Here is a 25,340-nt window from a genome sequence, read left to right as displayed (position 1 = left end):
CACAAAGCACTTTTGAACAATAAGAGTGTTCTTCCAGTATTTTTGGCCAGTTTGTGCAAAGACCAAAGACCGCTCTCTATGCAGAAGAGCCATTATGCTCTGAACAACAGCTCCCTCGTTTGTTGTTTTGCGTTTGTAGGCCCCCTCTCACACTCACAAGAAACAACTAATAAATGATTATTCCAATCGCTGAGGAAATCAATTTCTCTTCTTCACCAAGTACAACATTGATTTACAATCATTTCTATCAAAAGCAATTCTTCATTTGTGATTCAACACATATATCTACCCACTGCAATGATAGTTACCATGACTATTCTCGAAACACCACCTCCCAACATGTTATCCTACTCATCCACACCCCCAATATCTCCTCCTCCTGGCAAGCCCGCCTCTTGGACATGGACATGCCGCCACTGCAGATCTACCTGGAAGCTCGCCGTCACCCGACGCTGCCTCCGCTGCATAAAGACCAAGACTGTCGGCGGCAGCAAAATGATCGGTCGTTCTCACACGAGTCCGGAAAGACGCCAGCATAGCATTAAGAAGTATCGCGGCACCCGACCAGCTGAGAACCACGATTACGACCACTGGACCATCCACAACGACTGGCGACGTTTCCGATCTGCGTACAATGCCGCCCCCGATGAATGGAGACGCCAGAACAAGCGCGAACTCGCTGCTCTGAGAGGCGAGAGGCGCCGGGTGATGAAGGCACAGATTGAGACCAGGCGACGTACCGATATGACACAACAGCGCCTGGAGCGAATGCTGAGCAACACACACAACTGCGAGATTGACTGCGACTACCCAAGCCAGTGTCACTCGGAGAGATTCGAAGCCATGATGAACAGACCCGATGAAGTGGTCGTTGGCACCATGTCCATGGGGATTCCAGTGTATGGCGAAGATGGCAGGAATGTCAACAAGCTTCCCCTATGCGGCCTTATCCCAGAATTCGATCAACAAATGACGGACCCAGAGGAAGTTAACAACGAAGATGAGGTCCTTGCAGCCTACGAAGATGACGAAAAAGACGATTGGTTTGTGACATCACAATTTTCCCCTGATAGCAGCGACGAGGATGAAGACGAAGAAGAAGAGCATGACGAGGAGCCAGAAAATGAGCATGAAGAGAAACGCGAGGAAGGCGAGGACGACGAGGAAGAGTTTTGGGGCGTGCGACTTGTATGCGCATAGAACGTTGAAAAGGAAATGATGAATTGGGAGCATATAGAACATTGATGTCTTTGAAGCGACTGCATCATGAGGGGAGATAATAGCTTCATTTCAGTTACCTGCGTATACAGACATAATATGAAAACACATCTCGGCGACTCAACCAGGAACTCGTATTTTCCGTGTCTACCTAATCCAGTCCCATCAGCACAGCGGTTCCGTGTCGCATCCCGTACCAGACACCAAAGGTGAAAACACAATTGTTGTACACCGCTCGCGCAGCAAAAATAGCACATGGCGTTTCGTCATAATGAGAACCCTCTCGTCGTTGCACCGGCTTTCTCGAGCCGACGCGAGAGCTCGTCGTGTGCCTCTTTCAAAAGCGCAGGCGCCTTTAGCTAAAACTTCAAGCTGTGGTCGTGCGGACGTCCGCTCATTCTCGCGACGCGGCGCCACCGTCGAATTCGAATTTCTGCATTACCGTCCCATAAACTAGTATACCACAAGACCCAAGGAAGCAAAAAAGCAAAACTAAACCCCGAAACGAGACCTGTTCTTTAACCCTCAAGCGCCTTGGCCTTCTTCTTCTGCTCAACCTTGAGCAGCAGAGCGCGGTTGATGTGTGGCAACACACCACCGTAGGCGATTGTTGCACGGATCAGAGTGTCGAGCTCCTCATCACCACGAATGGCAAGCTGGAGGTGGCGGGGTGTGATACGCTTGACCTTGAGATCCTTGGCAGCGTTCTGTCATGAAAGTCAGCAAACACTAGGCACCAGTAGTGACTGAGCGGGGATGAACTTACGCCTGCCAACTCCAAAACTTCAGCAGTCAGGTATTCGAGAACAGCAGTAACGTATACGGCAGCCTTGGCTCCCACACGCATCTTTTGCTGGGTGTTCTGCTTGAGGAAACGCTTGACACGACCGCAAGGGAACTGGAAATAACAATGTCAGTAAGGTTTTGGACAGATCAGCAGTCTGATGATTTCTGCTTTCCGAGCCGTCTTCGCTTGCGCATTCCGTCTTGTCCCGCATTGACCCATCGTGAATCCAAGTTACGTCGGTAGTCGTCCAAGAATATCGGTGAACTGGTGCAAAGTCGTCGCCCCAGTCAAAATGCGCGGGTGGGTTGAAACAAATGATGCGCTGTCATTTGGAAAAAGGTTTTCTTGTCGTGCGGAGATGGTCGACGCGTCGGAAGTATATCGTGGAACTTGAAATACGTGGGATGCAGGACACAGGATTGCGCGCAAATCGGTGGACAAAGCGAGCTCAACCTCCCCTGCTAGCTCTCGAGTCGAAACTCACCTGAAGACCAGCACGAGCAGAGTGACTCTGCTGCTTCTTGTTGGCGCCCTCAGTACCGCTCGTCTTGCCGCCGGAGCTCTTTCCGCCAGAAGATTTTCCCTTTCCACCAGGCATTGTCGATGTAGTCGCGTTAAAAAAAAGTCGTAAGATAAAAGTATCAAAAATCTTAAGATGGGTGACCAAGGACTCGAACGCGGTAACCGAACGTCGAATAATCGATTGATGTTGTTGATGATAAAAAAACGCGGGATCGAGTAATCGAGTGGCAGAAATTTAGTGGGTGATGGATTCGGTGGTGCGGTGCTGATGTACTGCAGCTAGGTTGTTCCTTCAGGCAGACAAACAGCAGGCTGGGCTCTGGCAAGAACGACCTGATCTGTAGTTTTGGCGGTACGTACATGGTAGCTCTGGCTTTTTGCCCGCAGCTCGGAGCTGCAAGATCCGAAGTAAATCCGGTAAGAAGCTGGGCTACCACAAGATGTGAGAGAGAAGAGGCTTGGGATATCGCAACCACTGCAACATGGTTTTGAGTGCCTCCAAGTCTTTGAGAAAGACAAATGAGATAGAAAAGAGGGCTTAGATTCGAAGAAGACTTCTTCCAAGTTTCCAGAGGTGATGGTGAAGGAGCTGTGTTGATACTCACTCGAGCTCATCTCATCTCTGTTCGCTGTCATGCCAGCAACGGCTTGCCGCATATTGATGACTCTGTCTTACCTATGGATCATTGATTGCCTTGTTGATCATATGGCATGTATCAGCATTTCTACCGGTACAGAGGCGTCAACTATGCGGTTTGTAGCAAGGTTGAGCATCTTGATATATGCTGAGGGCATCGTTGTTGGCATTGAACAGTTGAAACCAAGGCTCGGCCTGGAGATGATCATGTCCCGCTGTGGCTAAATGTGGCGGCCATGGCTGTTGTTAGCCGAGCATTTGCCTGCAGGACCTTGTCCAATCATGTTGCATGCTGCGGCTAACCTGGACCTTATTAGTTGATACCACAGAGTGGCCATCAGGATATTAGAAAAATTGGATGCTGGAAGTATAAGAGATTGGATTATTATATCAGTTTGTTCTGTTTAGATCAGACTGTTTGAGATACTTATCTTGTGCCCTAAAGCTTGGAGGCCAATATAAATGCATGATACCACACCAAACTCTGCCTGTTTTGGCATGCGATATGAAAACGCCAAATTGGAGGGCATGTATCATATTTGCTACGATCTCTCTTTTTTTATTTTATTACCATGGTTGATAGTACAACGGGATTCTGTGAACAAATGTACAATGCCAGTGCAAATTCTCAATTCAGGTACAGGAGTAGTGCTCCGGCCCGTACCTCGAGTCTTGTACAAGCCCAAACTGATTGAACAACTAATGATTGCGGCTAACCACTTCGATACAATTCGCCATGAGCGACCAGTCACCCGAGAAAGACATAATTCAATCCTCAGAATGAATATTGTAATTTTGTTGACTTTTTCTCGTTTGTTGCCGTGGACCGTTCGTCTACCAAGTTCTCTGTCGAACTGGTTGATACAACTTGCCAGCTGAGACAAAGCCACTCGGCCTTTGAAGTCGTCTAAGGTATATCTCTGAAGCAGTATACAGCGAACGGATACGATGAATTGACAGGCAGAAGTTTAAGAAATCAGAAAGTATCGTCTTGACAGTATCGACCTAGACGTCATTGCACATTCCAGTATGCAACAACTGACATAAGAGTGTCGTCTGTAGTATAAACTGACTTACCAATCTCGTCCTTTATGCTTCTACCAACTTTTTGACGCCCAAATGACATTTTACATTCTTCACCACTGCTAATCACTACATATGTAAACATCGAGATAATGAGGACAACAGAATAAGAAAGGTAATAGCAATGGAACTTTACCAACTGAGTTCCACTCAAGGAACAAGGATTATTGTGCGCCTGAAGCAACCAGAGCGGCAGACGCCCAGGACTTCTATGGACACAATATATCCGGGCGTCAACAGAATTGCTATCAGAGATTGGCAGTATTGAGATGAAATGTACTACAAGGAGTTCAATCAGAAATCATGGATTTTGAGATTGGATACACTAACTATTTTAAGTTGAGCGTTTTCGGTAGATTGATTCCAATCGGCCAAGATGTGTCGGCTATGTACTCTTGCTCGTGGATCCATTGTAGTGTTGAGGAGTTTATGAACGCAATGAGGAAGGAATAGCTAGAACGGTCTATCTTGCTATGTCAATTATCCTATCTTTTTTGGTCAGGGTTGTAGGTTATTTCTTGATGTTGATCTTGCAGACTCAAAGGTAGCACAAGATAGACGAACATCGTGAAGATGAGTTACTCAGACGAGGAATAATTTCAAGTCCAGCGTTGATAAATACAAAACTACATTTTCCAATGTAAAATGATTTTCAGTACGCTCATACTGGCCTCTTGTCGTGGTTCTCACCTATCATTTTTAACAAGCATGCAAGGTCGATAGCCAGTAATGTAGTGAATATATCTTGACACATTTGTTAAAAATGAACTGTCAAGATCAAATGATACGATGTTTCACTGACCCTAGGAAAGACCTAAGCTCTGCTATAGTCTATCCGCTTTATTGATCGGTAAATGTATGGACTCTTTAAGTCGCCGAAAGCTTGAATCAATACCAGGTACTCTGTACATACTACAAACATGACCATGCTTATACGCCAAGCATCCTTGATCTGGGACTTGAGAGGCTTTTGCACCCCTGCTTTGATGGTTAATCAACTTCAGCTGAAATGACATCTCACTTTTAACCCAGGTGCATCAAAGAAGCTGTTGAGAACGAGTACACTGCACAGTGTTTGTTGCAGGGACTTTGCAAACGTCGTTTGGGTGTTTTCACCCCTGACTTTGAGTGAACTGGTGACAACTGTCTTGCCTTGCTTGTGAGGTTGTGGCTTGCTGCCTCGTGGTTGGATCGGTGTCAGCTGGTTCCGAAGAGGCGATGTTGCTTGAGGCTCGACAACAACTCCGCAGTATGTCCCAGAAGAGACGAGACGTTCTGTATGGCCAAAGTCGCATTTACTAGCTCGAACTGCAGCTGCAGCTGTGCTTGTGCCTATAACAGCTGCAGGCGAGAGGCGAGGGCGGAGGCCTGCATGACGGATGCCGATGGACTGGTACTTTGGGAATGATTTCCATTATGGGTCGCGGGTTATTAGATGCTACCTCGTGTTGGTGCCTGATCTCCATTCAAGTCATCAAATCATATCTGCTTGTTTATGTCTTTATGGTGGCGATATCATGGAAGAAAGCCGTGAGGCTCGTCAAGGTGGAAATGGGGCGTCACTGCGGCTGACGATGATCCCCCACTAACCCAAGCTAGTATGCAAGTTTGGTTGATGACTACATGCGAATAAGACATCAATTTACGGTTCGTGATGTATGTAAATTTCTGATATTTGAGACAAGAAAATACTGTAGCTGGGCCAACTTGCGACTCGTGGGTGTAGTAAAAGATGGTCTCATGACTGTTTATTCTTATGAACCAGGTTCAAGTGAGACACGTGCTTCTATAAATGGTTGCAACCAAAAGGTTGGACTGGATATGTTGACGAGGGGTGAAAGACAGACGAGAGAAGTAATTGTGCATCTTCATCTTGAGAGTAATGCAATACCACAAGGATTCATCAAAATCCATATCCATATGCATGTCCGTAGATCGGTGAGCAGATATGTCAACAGAGACCGGGGAGCAGACCCGTCTGCCGGAGCTTCTAGAGCATTTTGACGAATTTCTTTCATCTTATTTTTTCGCCAGGGGTGGAGAGAACATGGCCGCGTGATCTAGGAGCCGCCATCTCCGGGGGTGATGACAAGCGAGCGACGGCGAGATGAGGCTAAGCTGGGATGTTCGCTTGGCTTAGGCGTTCTTCGGTTCCTCAGACCTCAGGGATCTGGTCCAGCAGCCTCAGGGATCAATTTAGTTTGTAGCCCTCACCTCTTTCTTCTTGCTTTGAGTATTTTCTATTGTTAGCGAGGCGAAATAAGGTGAAAGAATACGCTAGTAGGCCTTCTCGAACATTTTAATGACATATGAAAATTAAGAAACACGAGGCGAGCCGGACGAAACGAACCGAGCAAGAGAGAAAGAGAGAAGAAAAAGGAGAGGAGGGTCCAGAAGATGAAGGTGACATGCTTCACCTACCAGTCAAGACTTTTGGACAAGGGAATTCTGCGACATAGGACATGAGCTTCATTAGAATGAGATCCACCACGGACTGATATACTGAGTATCAAACAGAATGGACGTTGTAGTGAGCCGAACAGCAAAGCAACAACAACAACAATAACAACCCCTCAGCCCACCAGTGGTCAATTTCCAGGGACCCGGGTCCCCTCGTTTCTCATCCCGGGGCTTACGGATACAGTACATACGGTCAACGAACGGCGACCCAAAGACTGGGGAGTCCCCTGAGATCAGGCAGACCAGGCCAGGCCCCCTGATATCGGCCCAGGTGGGCGGGTTAGGATGACCCTGGCTTCGTCATGGTGGACAAAGCAGTTCTCTGGTTCTGGAAAAACAAAAGGGGCTATGCTCGACGATAACCCTCACTCACTATCATTGCCGTTAACGTGCATGTCTTGCAGTAATGTAATGACGTGGATATACAGCAAGCTGAGAGAAATGGCGTCTCCTAGGCGATGTTTGTTGATAAACGGCACTTTATAATTCCTTTTCCCTCTGGTTTTTCGAGCAAAGTTTATTGCTAACGTTAGTTGTTAAGCAGGTTTAGTGCAAAGAATTTCACACTGTAGACAGCTTGTACTCCACTACATGCATTGATTAGGTGGCTTCCCGCCCGACGGGCCGTTGACATGTACTGCGGTACTTGAACAAAATCTTTGACAAGAGAAAAAAAAAAAGACAAAATTTATTCTTAGTCGGATCAGTTCCGGTCTGACCAAAGGCAAAATCATGTTGTTAATTAGACTTGAACTCATCTCCCACTGCACAGCCGCTCGGGTAATACTACGTTGTCAGCGTTGAAGACGTTGGATGGTCAAAGTGTCAAATATCATGGATGCTAATTATAAGCCAAAAAGAAAGCCCCAAAAAGGCTTGTCAACAAAGAGCCGCAGATGGACTCATGCACGTGGCTTTTGATCATGGTTTATGAGCATCTCAAAATACATACTAACCGACTGTCAAATCTCGCATGAAAGTACCGTCTAATGAAGCCTCGCAAATCTTGTTGGCAGCCCCCCTGGAGACGATACGACATGATGGGCATCTCACAATAACTCAGTGCTACCGTTCAGAACCGATACGTAGGTTAAATGCGAGACAAAAAAAAGCAATCAAAGACATGCCAGTCCGAGCGAACATGACAGTGACAATAGGTTCATTAACACTTTGTCTTTGTCTTTGTGCAAGGTGATCACCACACGATGGATTGTAACCTACGCTATGGCATCGGGTCTGTACAGTGGCCGCCAGTCTCTACTGTATTTTTACTAGCATCATCCGGGGAGACAGGCCGGCCATATCATAATAGGGGTGTTGGAGCTAAACAAGACGAAGTAATTACTTAGACAAACTCCAAGATGACACGCGGGTTACGGTAAGATACCGACGGTCAAGATTTTCCGGCGGTAATGATAACCGACTTGCGGGACTGTTTCTCGACTCCCTATTATTATCTTTTCTAGACTACCCCTTGGGAATTGTAATCAAAGTATTGGAACAGTACTACCTAATAGTGCAGGTAAGCTGAAGGGTTCGAGGTTGTGCTCCAACGCTGACTACCTTGTTCATACACGACATGTCAAAATAATTGTACAATAAATACAATGCAATACAATTACAGTGTGTGCTTCACTTGAGTCAACAGTAGGTTTCATGCATCCTATCGAGTCAGGCTCTGACTGAGAGTCATTCAGCTAAAAAGTGTGACGATAAAGGCTTGAATTGTAACTTGCACTGCATAAGGATGCCCACCAAAACTTGATTTGAATGCATGTAATACCAGATCTGAATGCAGAGTGATATGCACAACATAAATTCGCTAGAGAACATTCATTTAGCTAGAGACATAAACATAGATTGTAACGACAACAAACACATTGGCGTGTCCAATGTTATGCGGTCCACTGAGCTAACTCGAACGCTGGACCTAGCCCAGATGACGTTGCTGATTTCGCACTGTTGCTGTGTCTGCCACAGTTGAATCTTTGGATAAAGGACTTGATTTGTCCAGGGAAAATCTATCAAATGCCATTGTGATGTTTCGATTCGACAACCCTTCTAGAAAGATACCAACATTGATATCCAATACAGTCAGCCTCTTCCAAAACGGCTGACAATGCCAAGTAAAGATGTGGCTTGTAACTTGCGGTAGAGCCAGCCTCCCAGGTTCATCGTCACTTTTTTTCACAAGCCCCCACATTGAGCTAAAGTTGAGAAATGCATATTTTAGCATGGAGTTTAAGTATAGTGCTGTGATGCATAGATAAATGATTAAGCATCTGGCAATTCATTGAATGAAGAGGCAAAGTCATAGCATTATATACTTTATGACCATGCTGTATATCTCAATATGCATTCAATCTCAAGCTTTCAAGGGCATCTCAGGGGATGCTGATCCACAGTGGGTTTCCCAGCAGGAGGTAATTGAACAGCGCTGAAGAGCCCACCAATTTACGCCATGGATACCTCTGGCGGGTGGCTTGTCACTGTGCGCGCACTGTCAGGACCCTCCATCTCATCATCTTTCATGGGTCCCAGGCTCTTGGGGATCAGAAAAGTTGGCTGCTTAAAGTAGAAGAGACAAAATTAGTGAGTTATGCTGTCTTGAACTGGGGGTGGATTATCAGAGCAATTATTTTGTTATCTTGAACCTCAAAAGTCATCTTTTCTGTTCCCCTCCCTAGCAAGACCAGACCAGACAAGGCAAGGTCAAGACAAGACAGGAGGGAAAAATTAAGGGCCTCCACTCCTGGACTCTCTTGACTTGGAGAACAGAACCTGAGAGGAAGTAAAAAAAAAAAGGGCACAAGGTAACGAGAAACCGCTGTCACCTCCCCAACCACAATCCATCCACCTTCTTTCAAACCCCCGTCTCCCGTCTCCCGTCCGCCGTTTTCCCGTTCCATCCAGATCATCACGGACATTTACTGGGACTTGTTCCATCTTCTTTTTCTTCTCTCCTCCCCCTCTACCTTCCTCTTAACCCCCTTTCCTCAATCCTTCTTCTTCCCCTCTCCTCCCCCCAATTTTTGTCGACATCTCCCAGTCACTTACCCTCTTCTCTCTCCCTTTGATTACCTACTCCTCTGTAGTTCGCAATTCTGGTTCGTCCAGAGCTTCAGCCCTTACGTCGACGAAAATCCACGACTTTTTGCAACCAACGAGAGACGAGTTTGCCGCGCGAATCCAATCCACTCCCCTTTTTCGCAACACTATTTTATTATTCAATAGCAGTTTGAAATAGTGCGTGTTTGAAACGTCGCTATTCGTTTCCTGGAATATTTCGTTTGTCGTCTTGGTTGCATTACCTGCCGAAAAACGAGTCAAAAAGTAGCCTCTGACGTTACTCCGCCACTTTCGCTGGAATCCTGAACTTGACAGGACTTGACTCGAAAGGCCTCCTTCGCTGTGCTGGCTACATTCTCGCCCTCTTGCCACAAAAGGTTCACGAATTAAGACCTGCTATCGGTGCCCGCTTTGGTTGCCTAGCGACAACCTTTACGACAGACACGTCAAAACGAACCAAACGTTTTAGTCGGGTTGACTCAGCTGCAAATCTTGCGTTTGACATTGCGGGACTCTTGAGCGTGCTCATTCAAGTTCGTGGCTGCGTCTTGTGCTTCATTTCTTAGCTACACCGCTTACGACCGAAACGAACATCGGACCCCGATCGACGATTTTGATGCCGCATCGTTAGTTTTTATTACGCATCTGATACCTTTTGCGACGCGCATCTTTAAGCCAACGTAAATCTTGCGTTGCCATCATAAAAACATCAATATTCTGGTATAGTAGACTGCTGGGTAGAATCAGCAGCTCCTTGCCAAACTGGATTCAATCATCACAATGTCGCAACAACCGCACGACATGAGCTACCTTGACTATGGTGCCTCCAACAACCGTTCTCCGAACTCGAGACAGAACTATGCTACCGCTGGTGGCTTTTCTGCTGGACTCTCACTACCCCGCCAGACCCAACGCCCATTTGACGCTCCTCTAGGCTCATCTGCGCTCTACCCTGCCGACAGGATCGCAAGTGGATACAACCATCGAGGTATGGACAACATGGCTGGTGGTATGCAGGGCTACATGCTGGACAACGGCCAGGCTTGGAACTACAACACAAACGGCGTCGCCACTGTCAACGGAGCCGTAAATGGCCCTGGCCGACAGCGAAACGTGAATCGCCGAGCTGCTCTCCCTCAGGTATGTGGCAATAACAGAATAACAGGACTAAACTGACCAAAAATAGACATGGACCGACCACAGCGGTCTTGGTATCCATGGTAGCCATGGTGGTATTCAGGGTTACCAAGGTGGAATGAACAACAACCCAATGTCAAACGGCAACCTCCGTGTTGAGCACCCTGGATCCCACGGATCGCCTACAGATCTTCGATCAAACACCTCCGATGCCGATCAGCTCATTCCCACTGCTATTGTTATCAAGAACATTCCCTTTGCAGTTCGCAAGGAGACACTGGCTTCGATCATGCTCGAAATGCACCTTCCTCAGCCATATGCCTTCAACTACCACTTCGACAACGGTGTTTTCCGTGGCCTGGCTTTCGCCAACTTTCAGTCCGCTGAGGACACACGTATGGTAATCGAAGCCATGAACGGTATGGATGTTCATGGACGCAAACTGCGTGTTGAATATAAGAAGATGCTCCCAGAGGCTGAGCGAGAGAGGATCGAACGTGAGAAGCGTGAACGCCGTGGCCAGCTCGAGGAGCAACACAGGGCTCCCATGCTGCACCAGCAGAGCTCTATCCAGTCCCTCGGTAGCCTTTCGCAGTCTCAGGCCCGAGGCCCTGCTCACCTCGGTATGCTCGACGCATCCCGCGTTCAGTCTCCCTCAATCAGCATGCCAGGCGACGTCGACCTGAACGACCCCCAGACCCTCGAGTTTTATACTGAGCTGGTTATGTTCCGCCGTGATGACTCTCGTGAAGTTCTTGTCTTCCCCCCCGGTATCGCCCCTGAGCACCGCCGATCCATCCACATCCTTGCACACAACATGGGTCTTGAGCATCAATCCATGGGCGAGGCCGAATCTCGCCAGCTTACTGTGCTCAAGAGACAGCAGCCATCGCCCACTACCAACATCCACAGCCAGCCAGCTACCAGTCTCGACATGCACAAGCGTGGACTTAGCCGTGCCGCTACTTTTGACTTTGCTGCGGATCGCGAGACGAGGGCTGCCAGCAGCAACTACGCCCATGCCATGGGTCGACAGGGCCCCACCCTTGAGCTTCCCGGAAGCCCTGATGGAAATAGCATTCCTAACAACCTCCGAGCTGCCAAGAGCTTTGCCGATCTCCGATCTTTCACCCCCAGCCCTTCGCAGGCCTCTTCCAGCTACCTCGCGCCTGCTGGTATGAACAACATGGGTGGTGGCTCCAACGCTCGCTTCAATGACTACATTGGTGGGAACATGTCTCCTTCCGGCCACCCCAGCAGTGGTACCCCCGGCCCCAAGAACGACCAGGCTCTTCTCAACAGCCTCAACAACATGAACCTAGGATACGATTCTAGCGCTATGCAGAGCCAGGCACGAAGCACCCCCGGCGCTATCGGCAGCCAACGTCCTGGTAACAGCTCTAAGGGAGCTCCTGAGCGTCAGCCCCGTGGACCCGAGTTGGAGTTCAACTCTGGATTTGCGGGCCGACGAGCTAACGGCCACGCCACTCGCGGCAGCGGTATGTCAAATGAACTGATAGTCAATTGAACATGGACTAATTTCAACATAGATTCGTCCGACAATGGAGCCCGTGTTGGTTCAAGCTCCACTAACGCCTCGCGATATCACTGAGTGTGTTCGCTTACCCCTGGCGGGCCAAGCCTAGAGCGATGTTGAAGCTAGTCGCTGGCTACACTTGCGCGTTGATTAACGACAACGAAAACGACGCATCGAATTTTTTACATCGCATTTGCTATTACGAATTGTAATATTTACATACCTGGGGTAGTGATGGCAAGCTTTTGCCTTGCCCTGTCTTGTTAAACCCCATTGCATATAGTTTACGTGGGAATGGTTTTATGACTTTTGAAGATTGTTGGGGACGAGAGTGGCCCATAAGTGTGGCCGACTTGATGACAGCTACCGATGAGAGAGTATGGGATAGGATATCTGGATACACAATGTTTTCAACACACCTGGGCAACCAAACATGGAAGGTCACGAACCCGCTTGGCAACACGCATAACCTGGAATACCCTCGCCTGTACCCCGACAAGACCTACGACCACTACCTGACGATTATGACGCTTTTACGACGTTACGTCTAGACAGCTATACTGGCTTCTCCTCATCAGGCTGTGTACATCGCCAGCGATGGGAGGAGTTGCCTCTGCGACTACAACCTACTACTATACCCACCAAATAATTTCTGTCTAGGCGCTGCTCCTGGCATGACCGCGACGATGAAGACGATATGGAGACGCCCGAGTCCGGCTATTGGACTATTGGGCACGCAAAGCAAAGGGCGGCTGAAGTTGGAGTGAAGGCCGCGTTGGAATGGAAAAGAAAAAAGTTACAATATCTGGTTCTGCATTATTTGCTCGATTGATTTAGTTGATGGTTTTGTTACAGTTTCTGTTTTCATGTATGCCTAGTTGGCTGGAGTGAAGGGCCTATGCCGTTTCGAATTAATTCTGAATTTGCCTGGTAGCGGTCGTGAGGAGAGTCGAGTGCATGTATGGTATAGCGAGTATAAGTAGGTGTTTTAAACACGAATAAGAAGATGATCAGCGAGGCCAGAGAACTGTTGTGCATACGCTTTAAATTATACGTGTTTGCTGTATCATGTTGGTGTCATGTATAAGTCCTGCCTGAGGCTGTCTTTTGATTGTCCATTTGTTCATGCCTTACGTAGGTAGGTATGTATCCTTTCCTCTGCATGTGTTATAGTCCATTTTCAACGTTGTCAAAGTTCTGCATGAATCTTTAACTTTGTTGTCTTGATTATTAAGACATTTCTTCAACGTCCGGCATTAATTCCTGAAACGATCTAGTTCCCTTTTCTGATAGGATAACCTCTATCCACCAACAGCGACGTCATCTCCACTTGTAAGAGCATTGACTGAGAGTTGACGTTAACGTTGACGTCGAATCCATTCGCTCGTATTTATTCTCTTTCTCTTTCTTCTTCTTTTCATCATGACTAGTTTCATCTCATCTTATCTACCTTTCAGAAAATCCGAAAATACAGCGAATATGGCGACTCCTGAGACCAACAAGCAGTGGACCACCGGCCAGGATGGACTCGATAAACTCCAGTTTGGAGAAGGAAAGGTCCCGCAGCCCAAGGATGGAGAGGTCCTTGTCAAGATCCATGCCGTTGGCTTGAATTATCGTGATACCGAAGGTATGTTGTTGATAACTTTGGTAAAAAGACAGCATTATGCTAACTACGCAAGTCATCAATGGCGATTACAACCACCACGCCTCTGTCCAAGACACTGAGGCTCTAGTACCCTGTTCCGACATGTGCGGTACTGTCATTCAGAGCTCCTCTCCCAAGCTCAAGACGGGCACTCGTGTCATGTCCATCTTCAACCAGACCCATCTCACCGGCCAAGTTGTCGAAGCCGACATGGCCTCCGGTCTCGGCTTGCCTCTCTCCGGTGTTCTGACAGAGTACCGCTGCTTCTCCGCCGACAGCCTCGTCACCGTCCCGGATTACCTTTCTGACGAGGAGGCTGCTTGTTTGCCCATCGCAGCCGTCACCGCCTGGATGTGTATCAACGGCATGCGACCATTGGGTCAGCCCGCCGACGGCAACAAGAAGAAGGAGTCGGTTCTCCTCCAGGGCACGGGCGGTGTCGCCATCGCCGGTCTCCAGATCGCAAAGGCGGCTGGCCTCAACGTCATCATCACTTCCTCATCCGACGACAAGCTCGAGCGCGCAAAGAAGGACCTAGGTGCCGACACTGGCATCAACTACCGCACCCACTGGGAGTGGCAGGATCCTGTCATGGAAGCCACCGGTGGCCATGGCGCCGACATCATCTTCGAGACAGGTGGTGCACGCACGTTGCGCAAGTCATTCGACTCGGTTGCTTTCGGTGGTTTGATCAACTGTGTTGGATACCTATCCGGCAAGGAGGAGGAGCAGGACACTGGCGGCAAGGTCGGTGTCAATGTGCTTGCTCTACGAAGGAACGTCACGCTCAAGGGTATCCTCAATGGACCCAAGGATCGGTTTGAGGAGATGGTTTCTTTCTACGAGAAGCACTCTATCCATCCTGTCATCTGCAAGACTTTTAGTTTTGATGAGGCGAATAAGGCGCTCGAGTATTTGAGCAGTGGACAGCACTTTGGAAAGGTTGTTGTCAACATCTCAAAGAGCGGATAGAGGATGGGATATATGCATATTTAAGCCAACAAATGAATGAACAGAAATATTTTACATAATATCTTGGGAGTGAAGTTATTGTACGACATATTGGAGAATCGCTTCACTACATTAGACTCTTAGTAAAGAGCTCGGATTCACAGCGGCTACCTGCCCTCATGGTATCAGAAAAATTGGCCGCTATAAGCATACGGGACGAAATCAGTAGGTCAGTTTATGCTTCTTAGGCTGTTTATTTTTGCACCCTAAGACTTAGGAGGCTAACTTTTCTGTTACCCAGTAGCCTGCCTTCGTTTCGCCTATGTAGCGAGCATGCTTACTATTACAAAGTCTTGGGAATAACCCGTACGTTGGAATCTCTCAGGTCTAACCTATTGACCAACGGCGCAAACACAAAATCCTGAATAGGCTTAAGGATAAGAACAGCCTGATTAATACGCCATCCCAGCAAAGGAACCAAAGCTCCGATAAAAGCGTCTGTTAGGAAATGATTTGCCGTCGCAACAATCGTGATGAGCATAGCAGCGGGCCACAAAGGAGCGACTATACGCATGAAACGATGCGGAGAGAAGCGACACATGCAGACGGCAAAGAAGAGAGACGTTCCAAAATGCAAACTCGGCATCGCGGCGATGGTTAATTGGAAGCGATTGTTGTTCCAAACGTTGGAGCCACCAGCTTTGCTGTGTAAAACATCGATGAAGCCGTACTCAGGAGGTAGTAAACGAGGAGGCGAACAGCGCCAGAGAGTGACGATGACGAAAGCGATTGCGTTGTCAACTGCGATGGTGCGACGAATTCGTTGGAATGTCGAAGGTGGGAGATAAGTATATATGTATATGAGGAAGAGAATTCCGACGCTGATGTGTGAGTAGTAGATCTTGGCGAGGATGGTCATGAGCCATTGTTGTTCAGACATCATGTATGCCTGAAAGCGCTGCTCGATGTTGAGACCGAAGAAGGATTCAAGACGGAGGATTTGAAGAGCATGGTCTCTTGCGCGGTCGAATATGTCTTCGTTGCCAGCAATTGTTCTGGCTGATACAGCTCGAAGGCCTTGATATATCCTGCACCAGGTCAGTAACTCATATGTATCGTTCGACTGTAACAAGTACCAGTATGTCAAGTTCCAGTACCAAATCTCTATTAAAAATGGAAACTTGTTAAAGAAGCGGGAGAGAAAAACGAAGAACAAGTTGGGAGCTTTGCGCACAGGTCGTTCGTTTTGGAGCAGAGCTGGCTTCAGGGATGGCGAGTCAATGTATCGTTGGCCAGTTTCAACATCTTCTGATGATTCATTGTATGCCACTTGTGTATCCTTTCGTCTGTTGATGAGACATCCTGCAGTAAAGGCGAGAACAATGACTATAGCAGGACATTAGATACTGGTGAGTGATGGCTTTGGTTGAACTATGACTTACATACTGGCTCTACCACATTCTTAGAAGCTGTAACCATGGTCGCGAATAATAATTGTGCTAGGAAAATAAAAGAGTGCTAAGAAGATAATATTTAACGAAAATTCGTATATATAAACACAGTCTAGATAATGTGGTGATTCGAAACAGTCCAACCGTATAGCAACCTAGACCAAGATGGAAAAGAAGGGGAAATGAAGAGGAAGGGGAAGAAAACGACAGAGAAGGGACAGGGAGATATATAGTAATAGTCAAGATCCATACTTGTTCATGGTTACACCCAGTCATCAGCATATGGGGTAAGATAGGCAAAACAGGGAAACCAGGAACGAGACGCAGTAATTAATGAGGGAAAAGCTTGTCATCGGAGAATAGGTAGCCGCTCTGACACTAAAAAGGCTGGCTGTCAATGTCACACAACCTTGCGTGTGTCTATTATATGCTCTGTACATGTCAGGAGATTTCATATGTACCAAGAATCTTGGCGAACATTGGGTATACTTCAAGGGTATTTACGCATTAGTTCCTGAGGCCATCGGACTGTATCTTAATCTATTGGGCTATACAGCGTAGCACGACAAAGAAGTTGATCTGTTTCTATTTGTAGTATATCGGTACGTGTTCCCTGTGTGTCTATTTTCTTAGCATAAGCTCACCTCAGCTGTCTCGACATATCATATATGCACAGCTTGTCACTTCACAACTAATAAACCAATGGAATAGTCATGATATGAAAAGTGCAATAAGCTTAACTCTCGTGCTCGTTACCGTTTTCGCCTCGACATGGCTTTTCAACGAATCAAACCCGCAGCGGTACAATTCACTGCAATCAGACGAGGCCTAATCTTGGAGGGTTACATGTACCGCAGTCAAAGCATGGAAATACATACTGTTATGAACTTGGCGAGAAACTATTGGATGGACTAATCTTTTGTGCCACCGTTGAAGTTATTTATCTAGTTTGAAGCCTGATAGGGTTTCCTACAGGACTTGATCTTCAAAACACTAAATACTAACCACCTACAAAACCATATACCTCTCCAAGACTCCAAAAAAGAACCTATTTGTTCAAAAGAACTGGCAAAAGAAAGGTCTCGGAGGGAGTCGAACCCTCGCTGGCGGAATCAGAATCCGCAGTCATAACCGTTAGACCACGAAACCAACTACTAGTTTTATGCTGTGGCTACGAGATAATTATTTTTACTTAATAGAATGCTGTGTTGTGGGTCATTGTTGAAAATTCGAGGTTCTCGATATTGTGGTTGAAGCGGGTGCCGGGCCGAGCCTCTAGGCCAATCAATTTGTTCAAATTTAGGAAAGAAAAAGAAAAACCCAGTAGCTAGTTGGGACAATGGCAGTCATAACCGTCACTTTGAACTCATTCATTATCTTGGTAATATAATTCTGGCATAGTGTTAAAGAGGATGATTACTTGCAATCCGGCGACTCGGGTTTGAATCTGACTCCGAGACCAAGATTCAAGATCCCCGGTTTGACTCCCGGAGTGCGCGGGTACCCGGTAATATGGTTTATTAAATCGGGCGAGACCAGATACAAGGTATGATCCATGGTAGAGACCTTGGAGACTCGGTGTTTAGCCTCGGTTTGAGATCTTCATGACATGGCATGAGACGATTAACATGCAATCACATATATTACTTCATCAACAACATGTGTTTATCACTGTATGATTTGCTCACCTCATCTACTAGAGTACCATCTTCAGTGACCACTCCCAGTTGAATGAGAGACTCGAGCACTCGATATCAGACAATGTCACACGAGAAACCTCACTTCTTCAATCCCAAGCATGCCCCTTATTCTAGGGCTGAGATAACTCGCCGCCAAAAAGCTTGTCTGACTGACATGACTTTTGATGTTCATCTGCCGAGAACATGTATCCATTACCATCCGTGGCTTCCGAAGTAACCAAGAACATGCCAGGGGATGGTCATGATGAGGTTCACATGAAACAATCTCGACGTAGATAGCAGTCCGACCGAATTTTGGGCACAAATCTTGACGATTGAATATCTTGGGACGTAATGCACAGCACACATCAAATCTCATAGCAACTCATACATTAATTACCAAAAACTAAGTCAAAGAGAAACTGTTTGGTTCCTCTGTATCCTCCGCAAACACTCCATCCCCATCCTCCCCTTCTCCGGGGTATCATAGCATCCCAAATGTGAAAACAACTCCAATGCCTTCGCAAGTAACATGATACCAAATCGCATCGCGAGAAACATGCCACGACACCATAAAACATCATCAACCTACTAATAATGCACATGCATGTCTTTTTTTTTTTTTTCACCAATCGTGAAACGTTCTGAAATGTTCCCATGTGAAATCATATCTTCCCAGCGTGGTGTACACTGTCGGACGCATCTTCTAGCTCACGACAAAGCGCCATGTTTCCACGGTCTGTCTCGTTAGACAAGAATAGCAGGAATTCCTCCAGATTTTATTGTCATAATGTTCGATTACTCGTAGCGTCTCGGGGCACCACAAATGTCAAGCACACGTTCTGATGTTCGCACAATCCAGTCAAGCTTGGCTCTCTCGAGGTTGGCGAGGAAGGGATCAGTAGGGAAACCGTCTTGGATGCCACCAATAAGAGGCTGAATGCGTCCAATAAGGAGCTGCATGGCCGAAGTCGTGCTCTTGATTATATCACGAGCGCCGGATTGGTCCCATTCCTGCAATGAATTAGTTACGCCCATGTAAGTAGGTAAACTTGAACTTACAAAGTTGGGGAGGCTCTCCGCAAACGCGTTCAGGGCCATTTCGATCCATTCAACTTCCTCCTTGAGACGAGCGTTTGGCTTCAGGTTCTTGGAGATAGTGGCAATCACAACAAGTAGAATCAGGAGAGGCATGTTCTCAAACTTCTTGGGAGGGAAGCGGCTGAGGCAGCGGCGGAAAATCTCCTCCTCGCGACCACTCTGAATCCACTGGATCATGGCATCCTGGTAACGGCCCTCCTGGATAGCCTGCTCAACAATCCTGATGCGCTGCATCAAGTCGTGGTCTGCTTCAGGCTCAGTCTGGTTACGCTGGCTAGCGTAGGCACCAGCAAGGGCACCAACACTCGCAGTAGGAGCGACGTAGTCTGAAGTCTGTTGGGACGCTTGAGGGCTGTTCACATGCTGAGAACCACGAGCGTATTGGGGGCTGCCAACGAACTGTTGAGCTTGGCTAGCGGCCTGACTCGGGTGGTAGCTGCCGGTGAGGCTGGCTTGAGGGTGGTGTTGGCTGGAGGTGGCATATCCGTGATGTGGGACAGGTTGACCGTGGCCAGCAGTCTGAGGGATTCCAGAAAGCTCATGGACAGGTTGTTGCTTGAACTTGAGGAATTCCGCGTGAAGAGCCGCCTGAGACGCGGCCATGGTCTCAACAATCCCGGAGAGATGGGTGACGTGAGACGTCAGCTGGTCGATCTTGGCACTGTCGGCGGCATGCTGGGACTTCATGTACTCAAACTGGTCATGGTATTGCTGGTGCAGCTCGCCGGCAACACGCTGCGACGCCTGAGTTGCAATGTTAGTGAAAGTAGGAGTGAGTCGCTGAGTCAGTATTGTGACAACTTCCTGCTGGACGCTTGTGGTGACAGTGTTACCAACTCGTTCCGAGATGGACTTGACAAAATCGCCAGAGCGCAGGGACCTGTTGAGCGCATGGGGAAGGGAACTCTGAATCTCCTTTTGCACACAAGAGGCAAGGTGGGGTTGCAGCTTGTTGTCGAGAAGATCGCTGACAGCGGCACCCGCCTTGTCGCCAATGGCGGGGATGACGAGTTCGGTGAATTGGTGATGGATGAGAGCCTCTAGGACCTTTTGAGTGTTTTCATTCAGCACCTCCGAAACCATATCAAGGAGCTTAAGTTGGTGCTGGTTGAAATTCTCGTCCCGAACACGGATATCGTCATCAATCTTGCCATGGAGGTTCTTGAAAGATGATTTGAGCGTCTCGCCAACGCTCACATTCAGACGAGACTCGAGTCCAGAGATGGCAGCATCCAGTGCCTCAGAAGAGACAGAAGGCGCAGTAGTGTTGTTTGCGCCCTTGGCATCCTTATTGCCGGCACGAGGTGTAGCGCCGTTGGTGGCAACATCACCCTGGTTCGCCGCATTCTTCTTCTTTCGTGACTTTCTCTCCGGCTTCTCAGACTGGGACTCCTTGGCGGACTGGATGGGCGTTTCAGCCTCCTTCGGCTCAGTCTTTGCCTTGGCTGGGACAGCCGGTTCGGGTCCACGCTGAACAGACTCTGTCTGCGATCCAGGGGTGGCCTGTACGTTCTCCTTGTTGGATCCGCGGTTGACGATACGGACAGCGGGTTCTCCGTTGCTGGCAGGAGTTGGGGTCTCGGCAGGCTGGGGAGCCTTGAGCTTCGAGACAATGACGACATTCTGAGCGACAGCGTCAACCGCGTCGAGGACCTTGTTGTCCTTGGACCATCCGAGCTCGGTCTGCTTGACAAGCAGGCAAGCAACACCCTTGGAGTGCATGGCATACAACTCAAAGAGGGTGGGTTCGTCGGCATCTTGGACCATGGCAGGTGTGCCAAGAATGTCGAGACTTCGCAGGATACCCCGGTTGGCGAACGAGTACTCTCGCACACCACTAATGACAGCGGTACTATCCGGCTGGGGAATGGAGGAGTCCTGAGCGACAAGTCGCTGGATGTACTCGGCCTGGGAAACACTCTTGAGGTTATACTTAGGTGCCGACAAGTGCGCAAAGTAGATCGAGTTTCGTGTGGGATGGCCAATGACAATCATGCCAGTGGCGGAGTGGTACATGACACTGCAGACGGCGTCCGACTCCTTGCTGTGAGGTAGGTTGAACTCCTGCACGGGTTTGCCAAGAGCAAGATCCCAAAGCTGCAGAGTGTGGTTCTGCTTCATTCCGACAATCATGTATCGGAGAGCGCATCGCTTCTGGTAGGGTCGCTGCTTGTCGAGAAGCAGGACCGAAGTAGGCCAGGCCTTTTCGCCCTCAGGAGTAGTGGCAAGTGTCATCAAAGGCTCCTTAACCTCGAGCGAGGTCTGTGCAGGAATTGGAGCACGTGGATCACAACCCTCTTTGACAGCGGTCAGGTCTCGAACATCCCAGAACTTGACCCGACCAGACTTATCAAGAGAGACGATGACAGAGTCGTCCTGACTGAAGGTGAAGTCCTTGCCGGCCTTACCAGTGTTGATCTTCAAAGAGCATTGTTTGGCAAGAGTTTCTGTGTCGACAACACGATCATGGCCTGGCTTGAACAAGTTGTTCTGCAAAATGTAAGAAGGCCAGATGAGGTTGATGGACTTGCCGCGACCAACGGCAAAGTACTCGGGGTGAATGGTGGAGGTGCGAGCGCGGGTCTTGAGAACACCGCCAGGGGCGTCACCCTCCTGGGAGCTCATGGGAGGCAGAGCAAAGCCGTACTGCTCCATATGGGTATCCTCGATGTGATCCTTCTCGCCATCGCGAATCTGAACCCAATAGACTGTGCCGCTGATGCCAGTGCCGATAATGGCCTCGCGGTGAGCGCCTTCGTGATCAGTAGGGGTGACAGACATGGCGACGTTGAAGATTCGGTCCTTGGTATCGGTAAAGATCTTGGCATCCTTACCATCCTCCTGTCGAATGACACGGAGACCTCCCTGCTTGGACATACCGTAAGCCATGTAGTTCTCCGTGGCAGTATACAGGTTGCGATCGATCTGGTCGAATTCCTTCTTCAGTCGAGCGATATCCATGATGGTCTCGTCGCGGAACTGAGGTCGCGGGTCGGTTCCCTCTTCCTGAAGCGTAATGGAAATCCACGGCTTCATTGGGAAGTTAAAGACCTTGACGGGAGGAGTCTCCTTTTCTTCAATCACGACAATCTCATCCTGATCGGCGCTCTCCCAGCTATCAGCAACACCCTGAGCAGCTTCGTCAACAATCTCACGAACGGTCTCGGCAACCTCGGCTGAAAGAGCGTCCTCGAGAACACCTTCGTTGTCGCTACGGTCGAGCTCAGCCTGAATAGCCTGAGCGGCATGTTGAGCGCCGTCTTCGAATTCCTTCTCGGACTTTGCCTTGCGCATCTCGTTCAGACCCTGGGCAATTTCAGCCTGGGCCCGTTCGTACTCAGCGCGCTCAAGTGCCTCAGTGGCGTCGTGATCAGCCTGCTCAGCAATGTCCTCAACTGCCTCCGCAACGGTCGCCTTGGCCGCAGAATTATGGTTCTCGAATTCGGGAGCGGGGGGTGTGCCCTGCTTCACGGAATGGTGAGACTGAATGGACGCAGTTCGGGTTGCTTTGCGACGGATCTGGTGAGGAGACGTTTGGAAAGCAGCTCGCTCACTACCAGCGCCGACGGAATGGTCGGGACGGTGGGAGTGATGAGAGTGGTGTGAATGATGCGAAGCAGCGGGCGAGTCCTTTTTGAGAATCTGGAAAGGCAGGGCACTAGGCGACTGCGCGGCGTGACCGTGACTCTGGCTCTGAGGAGAAGACTGAGCAAGGTTTCCCAGCAGCTGCTGGAAAAGAGCTGATGCATCAGCCTGGTTGTCCTGAGAGGGATAGTAAGAGTCGGAAGCGTTGGAAGGGGCATGGGAGCCGGCGTAGGAATCGGACTGGCGGTGCTGGAGGTTGGAAAATTGGCCGCTGTGCGAGTGCTGGTGCTGGCCGTACTGCTGCTGAAAAACGCCCGAGTAGCGGGCGGTTTCAGCGGGAGCATTTCCGGGAGATTGAGGCGTAAGGTTCGTCGAACGTGAAGCCTCGCTCAAAACCGAATGCTGGTGGTCACCTTGGCTAGGTTTGGGGCGGTTGAGGAGGTTCAGCAGGTAGGAACGAGTGTCAGCAGGAGGCGAGCCGTTGCCAAAAGGTTGCTGCGGGTGGGCCTGCTGCTGCTGCTGCTTTTGCTCCTCAGGCTCATGGGCGCCACGCATAAGAGCAGCCAAGAGGCCAGTAGGATCAGCGGAGGAAGGCGAGGGCTGGTGAATCTGAGCGGGCAAAGGGCTCTGGATTATTCCGCGACCCTGCTGGGCATGCTGCTGGAACTGATTAAACTGATGCATCTGAGGGTCAGGCGACATCTGCTGGTGACGTTGCTGAGAATGCTCCTGATGCTGCAATTCCTGAGGCTGCTGCACTGGCTGGACCGGCTGCTGCTGCTGCTGCTGTTGCGGGTTGTGGCCATGAGCGCGAGCTTGGGTAGCCTGGCTCTGCAGCTGGGAGCCGCCTGAGCCACTGAACTTGAGAAGGTTCAGCAGGTTAGCAGTGCGATCAGGATTGCTCGCATTGGCGTTGGCTGGCGGCGTGGGAGCCGCAGGCATGTCGAGATTATCCATGACAACAGCCTAGGAAGGAGGGAGGTTGCGGTTGCGGACTCGAAAAGAGCTCCCGCTTAGATTTGGGGTTTGGTTTGAATCTGAAAGTGATTCAGAGACGAAGGGGAAATGCGGCGAAAGGGAAGCGGAGGCGGAACGAAAGCAAAGCAAACGGGCCGATCAGATTCCGGAAGAACGCCAAGAAAGGATGAAATGAGATGGAAATGATGAAGAAGAATAGGAAACGAGAAGAGGATGATAGAATTGTACGAGAAAAACAGATGCGATTCTATTTTTATTTTTTTGCTCTTTGACTCTCGTCTTCAAGGATGAGGCGAAGGGTAAGGTGGTGAACCTGAGAGAGGGAGAGGGAAAAAAAAAAAAAAAAAGTCGCGAATGGATGATGATGACGGTGAAAAGGCAAGGTACCTTCTGTAAAATGGCTGGTAAGTGGCACTTGCACTTGGCCGGCACTGGCACAGAATTGGCAACCTTTAAAGGACCCAAGGTTAGGTACCTGTAGTAGGGTGTGGTACCTTTCTTAGCTCCAACTCCAGCAAATTAAAGCTAACTAGCGGGTAACGGAAGCAAAGGCGATGATGAATAGTAAGTAACGAGCAAGTGGAATCATCCGTGCATTGACTGATGCTAGTGTTTGGGGATTGCTGAAGCGAGCTTTCTCCAGATGAGCACTGGCTGATGCTGTAGCATCCATCTCAAGAGCTTGAGTAAAACACGGGTACCAACTGACAAGGTGATATGGACGGGAAAGAGGGAGGATGTTTCCACCTCACTATTCCCCGATTGCAAGGTATGGAAGGTAACGCACAGGAGGGAGGGAGCTAAGGTACAAGGATCGAGTGACGTGGTTGATTCGGGCTGGTTGATTATATTTTTGTGTGTGTCTATGTGTTGCTTGTACCTTTGAATGTCGAGTTTCTTTGACCATGTGTACCTCGTCAAAAGAACCATTTCACAAATAAAGAAATTTAGATTAACATTCTTCTCGTCAACAACATCAATCTGTTCTTGCAACGGCAACCAAATAACACAAAGTGACTGATGTCTAAAGCTGGGGAAACCAGACCGGCCAAGACTTGTACATAACAGTATCGTTTAGCGCCCAGACTGCCAGCTGTCAAAAGTCACCGCCTCTTACAGCTCTATTGGACAGGCAATAGTTACAGATCGCAGCACACATTTGGTTTCATTATTGGTGACTCACACAGTCTAATCAAACAAGAGACAGTATTCGAGCCTGAAAAAGAAGAGACAAACTCCTGACTAGTGCAGTGCATACCTAAACACATGCAGCCAAACTGCAGGCCAAATGGCAAACTGCTTGACTTGCCGCCGGGCCTTTGTTGAAGAAATTCTGAGACCAATCGACCAATCGACCAATCTCTTTGTCTTTGATCGACCGATAGAACTTGCTACATCCTTAACCTAGTTATCTTTAACTGCCATGCTTGTCAATCCTGGTTCAGTATCGCTTACCTACCGCGCCTAGTTCAGGCCATCCCAGTAAAACATTGATAT

At 48.7% G+C, this 25,340-nt stretch overlaps 9 protein-coding genes and 1 non-coding gene across 10 annotated transcripts; 3 read left to right on the top strand and 7 right to left on the bottom strand.

Annotated features, from left to right (window-relative positions):
* Positions 1–309: 309 nt before the first annotated feature.
* EDB82DRAFT_520904 (uncharacterized protein) lies at positions 310–1,200 on the top strand (the record flags this gene model as incomplete). The annotated part of the gene is made up of 1 exon (XM_025730001.1): positions 310–1,200. One exon carries the CDS (start codon positions 310–312, stop codon positions 1,198–1,200), a length of 891 nt encoding a protein of 296 aa, XP_025589170.1.
* Positions 1,201–1,468: 268 nt separating this feature from the next.
* EDB82DRAFT_62235 (histone H2A.Z) lies at positions 1,469–2,704 on the bottom strand. Its single transcript, XM_025730002.2, has 3 exons — positions 2,490–2,704; positions 1,985–2,116; positions 1,469–1,925 (listed from the first exon to the last, which is right to left on the bottom strand). Exons 1-3 carry the CDS (start codon positions 2,601–2,603, stop codon positions 1,737–1,739), a joined length of 435 nt encoding a protein of 144 aa, XP_025589171.1. The 5' UTR covers positions 2,604–2,704; the 3' UTR covers positions 1,469–1,736.
* Positions 2,705–3,420, bottom strand: EDB82DRAFT_62253 (uncharacterized protein). Its single transcript, XM_065610019.1, has 2 exons — positions 3,204–3,420; positions 2,705–3,137 (listed from the first exon to the last, which is right to left on the bottom strand). Exons 1-2 carry the CDS (start codon positions 3,212–3,214, stop codon positions 2,807–2,809), a joined length of 342 nt encoding a protein of 113 aa, XP_065465683.1. The 5' UTR covers positions 3,215–3,420; the 3' UTR covers positions 2,705–2,806.
* A 6,829-nt stretch (positions 3,421–10,249) lies between these two features.
* Positions 10,250–12,639, top strand: EDB82DRAFT_62191 (uncharacterized protein). The gene is made up of 3 exons (XM_025730005.2): positions 10,250–10,916; positions 10,963–12,412; positions 12,464–12,639. Exons 1-3 carry the CDS (start codon positions 10,557–10,559, stop codon positions 12,523–12,525), a joined length of 1,872 nt encoding a protein of 623 aa, XP_025589174.1. The 5' UTR covers positions 10,250–10,556; the 3' UTR covers positions 12,526–12,639.
* A 957-nt stretch (positions 12,640–13,596) lies between these two features.
* On the top strand, positions 13,597–15,130 carry EDB82DRAFT_571824 (uncharacterized protein). Its single transcript, XM_025730006.2, has 2 exons — positions 13,597–14,080; positions 14,133–15,130. Exons 1-2 carry the CDS (start codon positions 13,873–13,875, stop codon positions 15,068–15,070), a joined length of 1,146 nt encoding a protein of 381 aa, XP_025589175.1. The 5' UTR covers positions 13,597–13,872; the 3' UTR covers positions 15,071–15,130.
* Positions 15,131–15,237: 107 nt separating this feature from the next.
* Positions 15,238–16,925, bottom strand: EDB82DRAFT_488211 (PAP2 superfamily-domain-containing protein). The gene is made up of 3 exons (XM_065608326.1): positions 16,492–16,925; positions 16,186–16,435; positions 15,238–16,137 (listed from the first exon to the last, which is right to left on the bottom strand). The coding sequence occupies exons 1-3, from the start codon at positions 16,526–16,528 to the stop codon at positions 15,393–15,395; spliced, it is 1,032 nt and encodes a 343-aa protein (XP_065465682.1). The 5' UTR covers positions 16,529–16,925; the 3' UTR covers positions 15,238–15,392.
* EDB82DRAFT_62172 (uncharacterized protein) lies at positions 16,484–16,925 on the bottom strand. Its single transcript, XM_065610018.1, has one exon. The coding sequence runs from the start codon at positions 16,780–16,782 to the stop codon at positions 16,549–16,551; it is 234 nt and encodes a 77-aa protein (XP_065465681.1). The 5' UTR covers positions 16,783–16,925; the 3' UTR covers positions 16,484–16,548.
* A 652-nt stretch (positions 16,926–17,577) lies between these two features.
* EDB82DRAFT_t22 lies at positions 17,578–17,649 on the bottom strand. The gene has a single exon. It is a non-coding gene; the product is annotated as a tRNA-Gln (tRNA).
* A 901-nt stretch (positions 17,650–18,550) lies between these two features.
* EDB82DRAFT_488208 (uncharacterized protein) lies at positions 18,551–18,835 on the bottom strand. Its single transcript, XM_065608325.1, has one exon. The coding sequence runs from the start codon at positions 18,782–18,784 to the stop codon at positions 18,572–18,574; it is 213 nt and encodes a 70-aa protein (XP_065465680.1). The 5' UTR covers positions 18,785–18,835; the 3' UTR covers positions 18,551–18,571.
* Positions 18,551–24,171, bottom strand: EDB82DRAFT_488202 (uncharacterized protein). The gene is made up of 2 exons (XM_065608324.1): positions 19,242–24,171; positions 18,551–19,193 (listed from the first exon to the last, which is right to left on the bottom strand). The coding sequence occupies exons 1-2, from the start codon at positions 23,820–23,822 to the stop codon at positions 18,978–18,980; spliced, it is 4,797 nt and encodes a 1,598-aa protein (XP_065465679.1). The 5' UTR covers positions 23,823–24,171; the 3' UTR covers positions 18,551–18,977.
* Positions 24,172–25,340: the final 1,169 nt, after the last annotated feature.

This window comes from Fusarium venenatum (genome assembly GCF_020744135.1).
Source record: "Fusarium venenatum strain MPI-CAGE-CH-0201 chromosome Unknown EDB82scaffold_1, whole genome shotgun sequence".
Taxonomy (NCBI): Eukaryota; Fungi; Ascomycota; class Sordariomycetes; order Hypocreales; family Nectriaceae; genus Fusarium; species Fusarium venenatum.
Note: the sequence above shows the minus strand (reverse complement) of the source record. Positions and strands in the feature narration are given on the sequence as shown.

Bases quoted from the DNA above. Each gene is read 5' to 3' on its own strand.
- EDB82DRAFT_62172 (XM_065610018.1), bottom strand. From the start codon at position 16,782: ATGCTGATGACTGGGTGTAACCATGAACAAGTATGGATCTTGACTATT.
- EDB82DRAFT_62235 (XM_025730002.2), bottom strand. From the start codon at position 2,603: ATGCCTGGTGGAAAGGGAAAATCTTCTGGCGGAAAGAGCTCCGGCGGC. The intron at 2,117-2,489 runs GTGAGTTTCGAC...TGTTATTTCCAG, and splicing joins CTGCTCGTGCTGGTCTTCAG to TTCCCTTGCGGTCGTGTCAA. The intron at 1,926-1,984 runs GTAAGTTCATCC...CTTTCATGACAG, and splicing joins AAGTTTTGGAGTTGGCAGGC to AACGCTGCCAAGGATCTCAA.
- EDB82DRAFT_488211 (XM_065608326.1), bottom strand. From the start codon at position 16,528: ATGGTTACAGCTTCTAAGAATGTGGTAGAGCCAGTAT. The intron at 16,436-16,491 runs GTAAGTCATAGT...GTCCTGCTATAG, and splicing joins GAATGTGGTAGAGCCAGTAT to TCATTGTTCTCGCCTTTACT. The intron at 16,138-16,185 runs GTACTTGTTACA...GACCTGGTGCAG, and splicing joins TACTGGAACTTGACATACTG to GATATATCAAGGCCTTCGAG.
- EDB82DRAFT_488202 (XM_065608324.1), bottom strand. From the start codon at position 23,822: ATGGATAATCTCGACATGCCTGCGGCTCCCACGCCGCCAGCCAACGCC. The intron at 19,194-19,241 runs GTAAGTTCAAGT...AATTCATTGCAG, and splicing joins CGGAGAGCCTCCCCAACTTT to GAATGGGACCAATCCGGCGC.
- EDB82DRAFT_62191 (XM_025730005.2), top strand. From the start codon at position 10,557: ATGTCGCAACAACCGCACGACATGAGCTACCTTGACTATGGTGCCTCC. The intron at 10,917-10,962 runs GTATGTGGCAAT...GACCAAAAATAG, and splicing joins GCCGAGCTGCTCTCCCTCAG to ACATGGACCGACCACAGCGG. The intron at 12,413-12,463 runs GTATGTCAAATG...ATTTCAACATAG, and splicing joins CCACGCCACTCGCGGCAGCG to ATTCGTCCGACAATGGAGCC.
- EDB82DRAFT_488208 (XM_065608325.1), bottom strand. From the start codon at position 18,784: ATGTGCATTATTAGTAGGTTGATGATGTTTTATGGTGTCGTGGCATGT.
- EDB82DRAFT_571824 (XM_025730006.2), top strand. From the start codon at position 13,873: ATGACTAGTTTCATCTCATCTTATCTACCTTTCAGAAAATCCGAAAAT. The intron at 14,081-14,132 runs GTATGTTGTTGA...TAACTACGCAAG, and splicing joins GAATTATCGTGATACCGAAG to TCATCAATGGCGATTACAAC.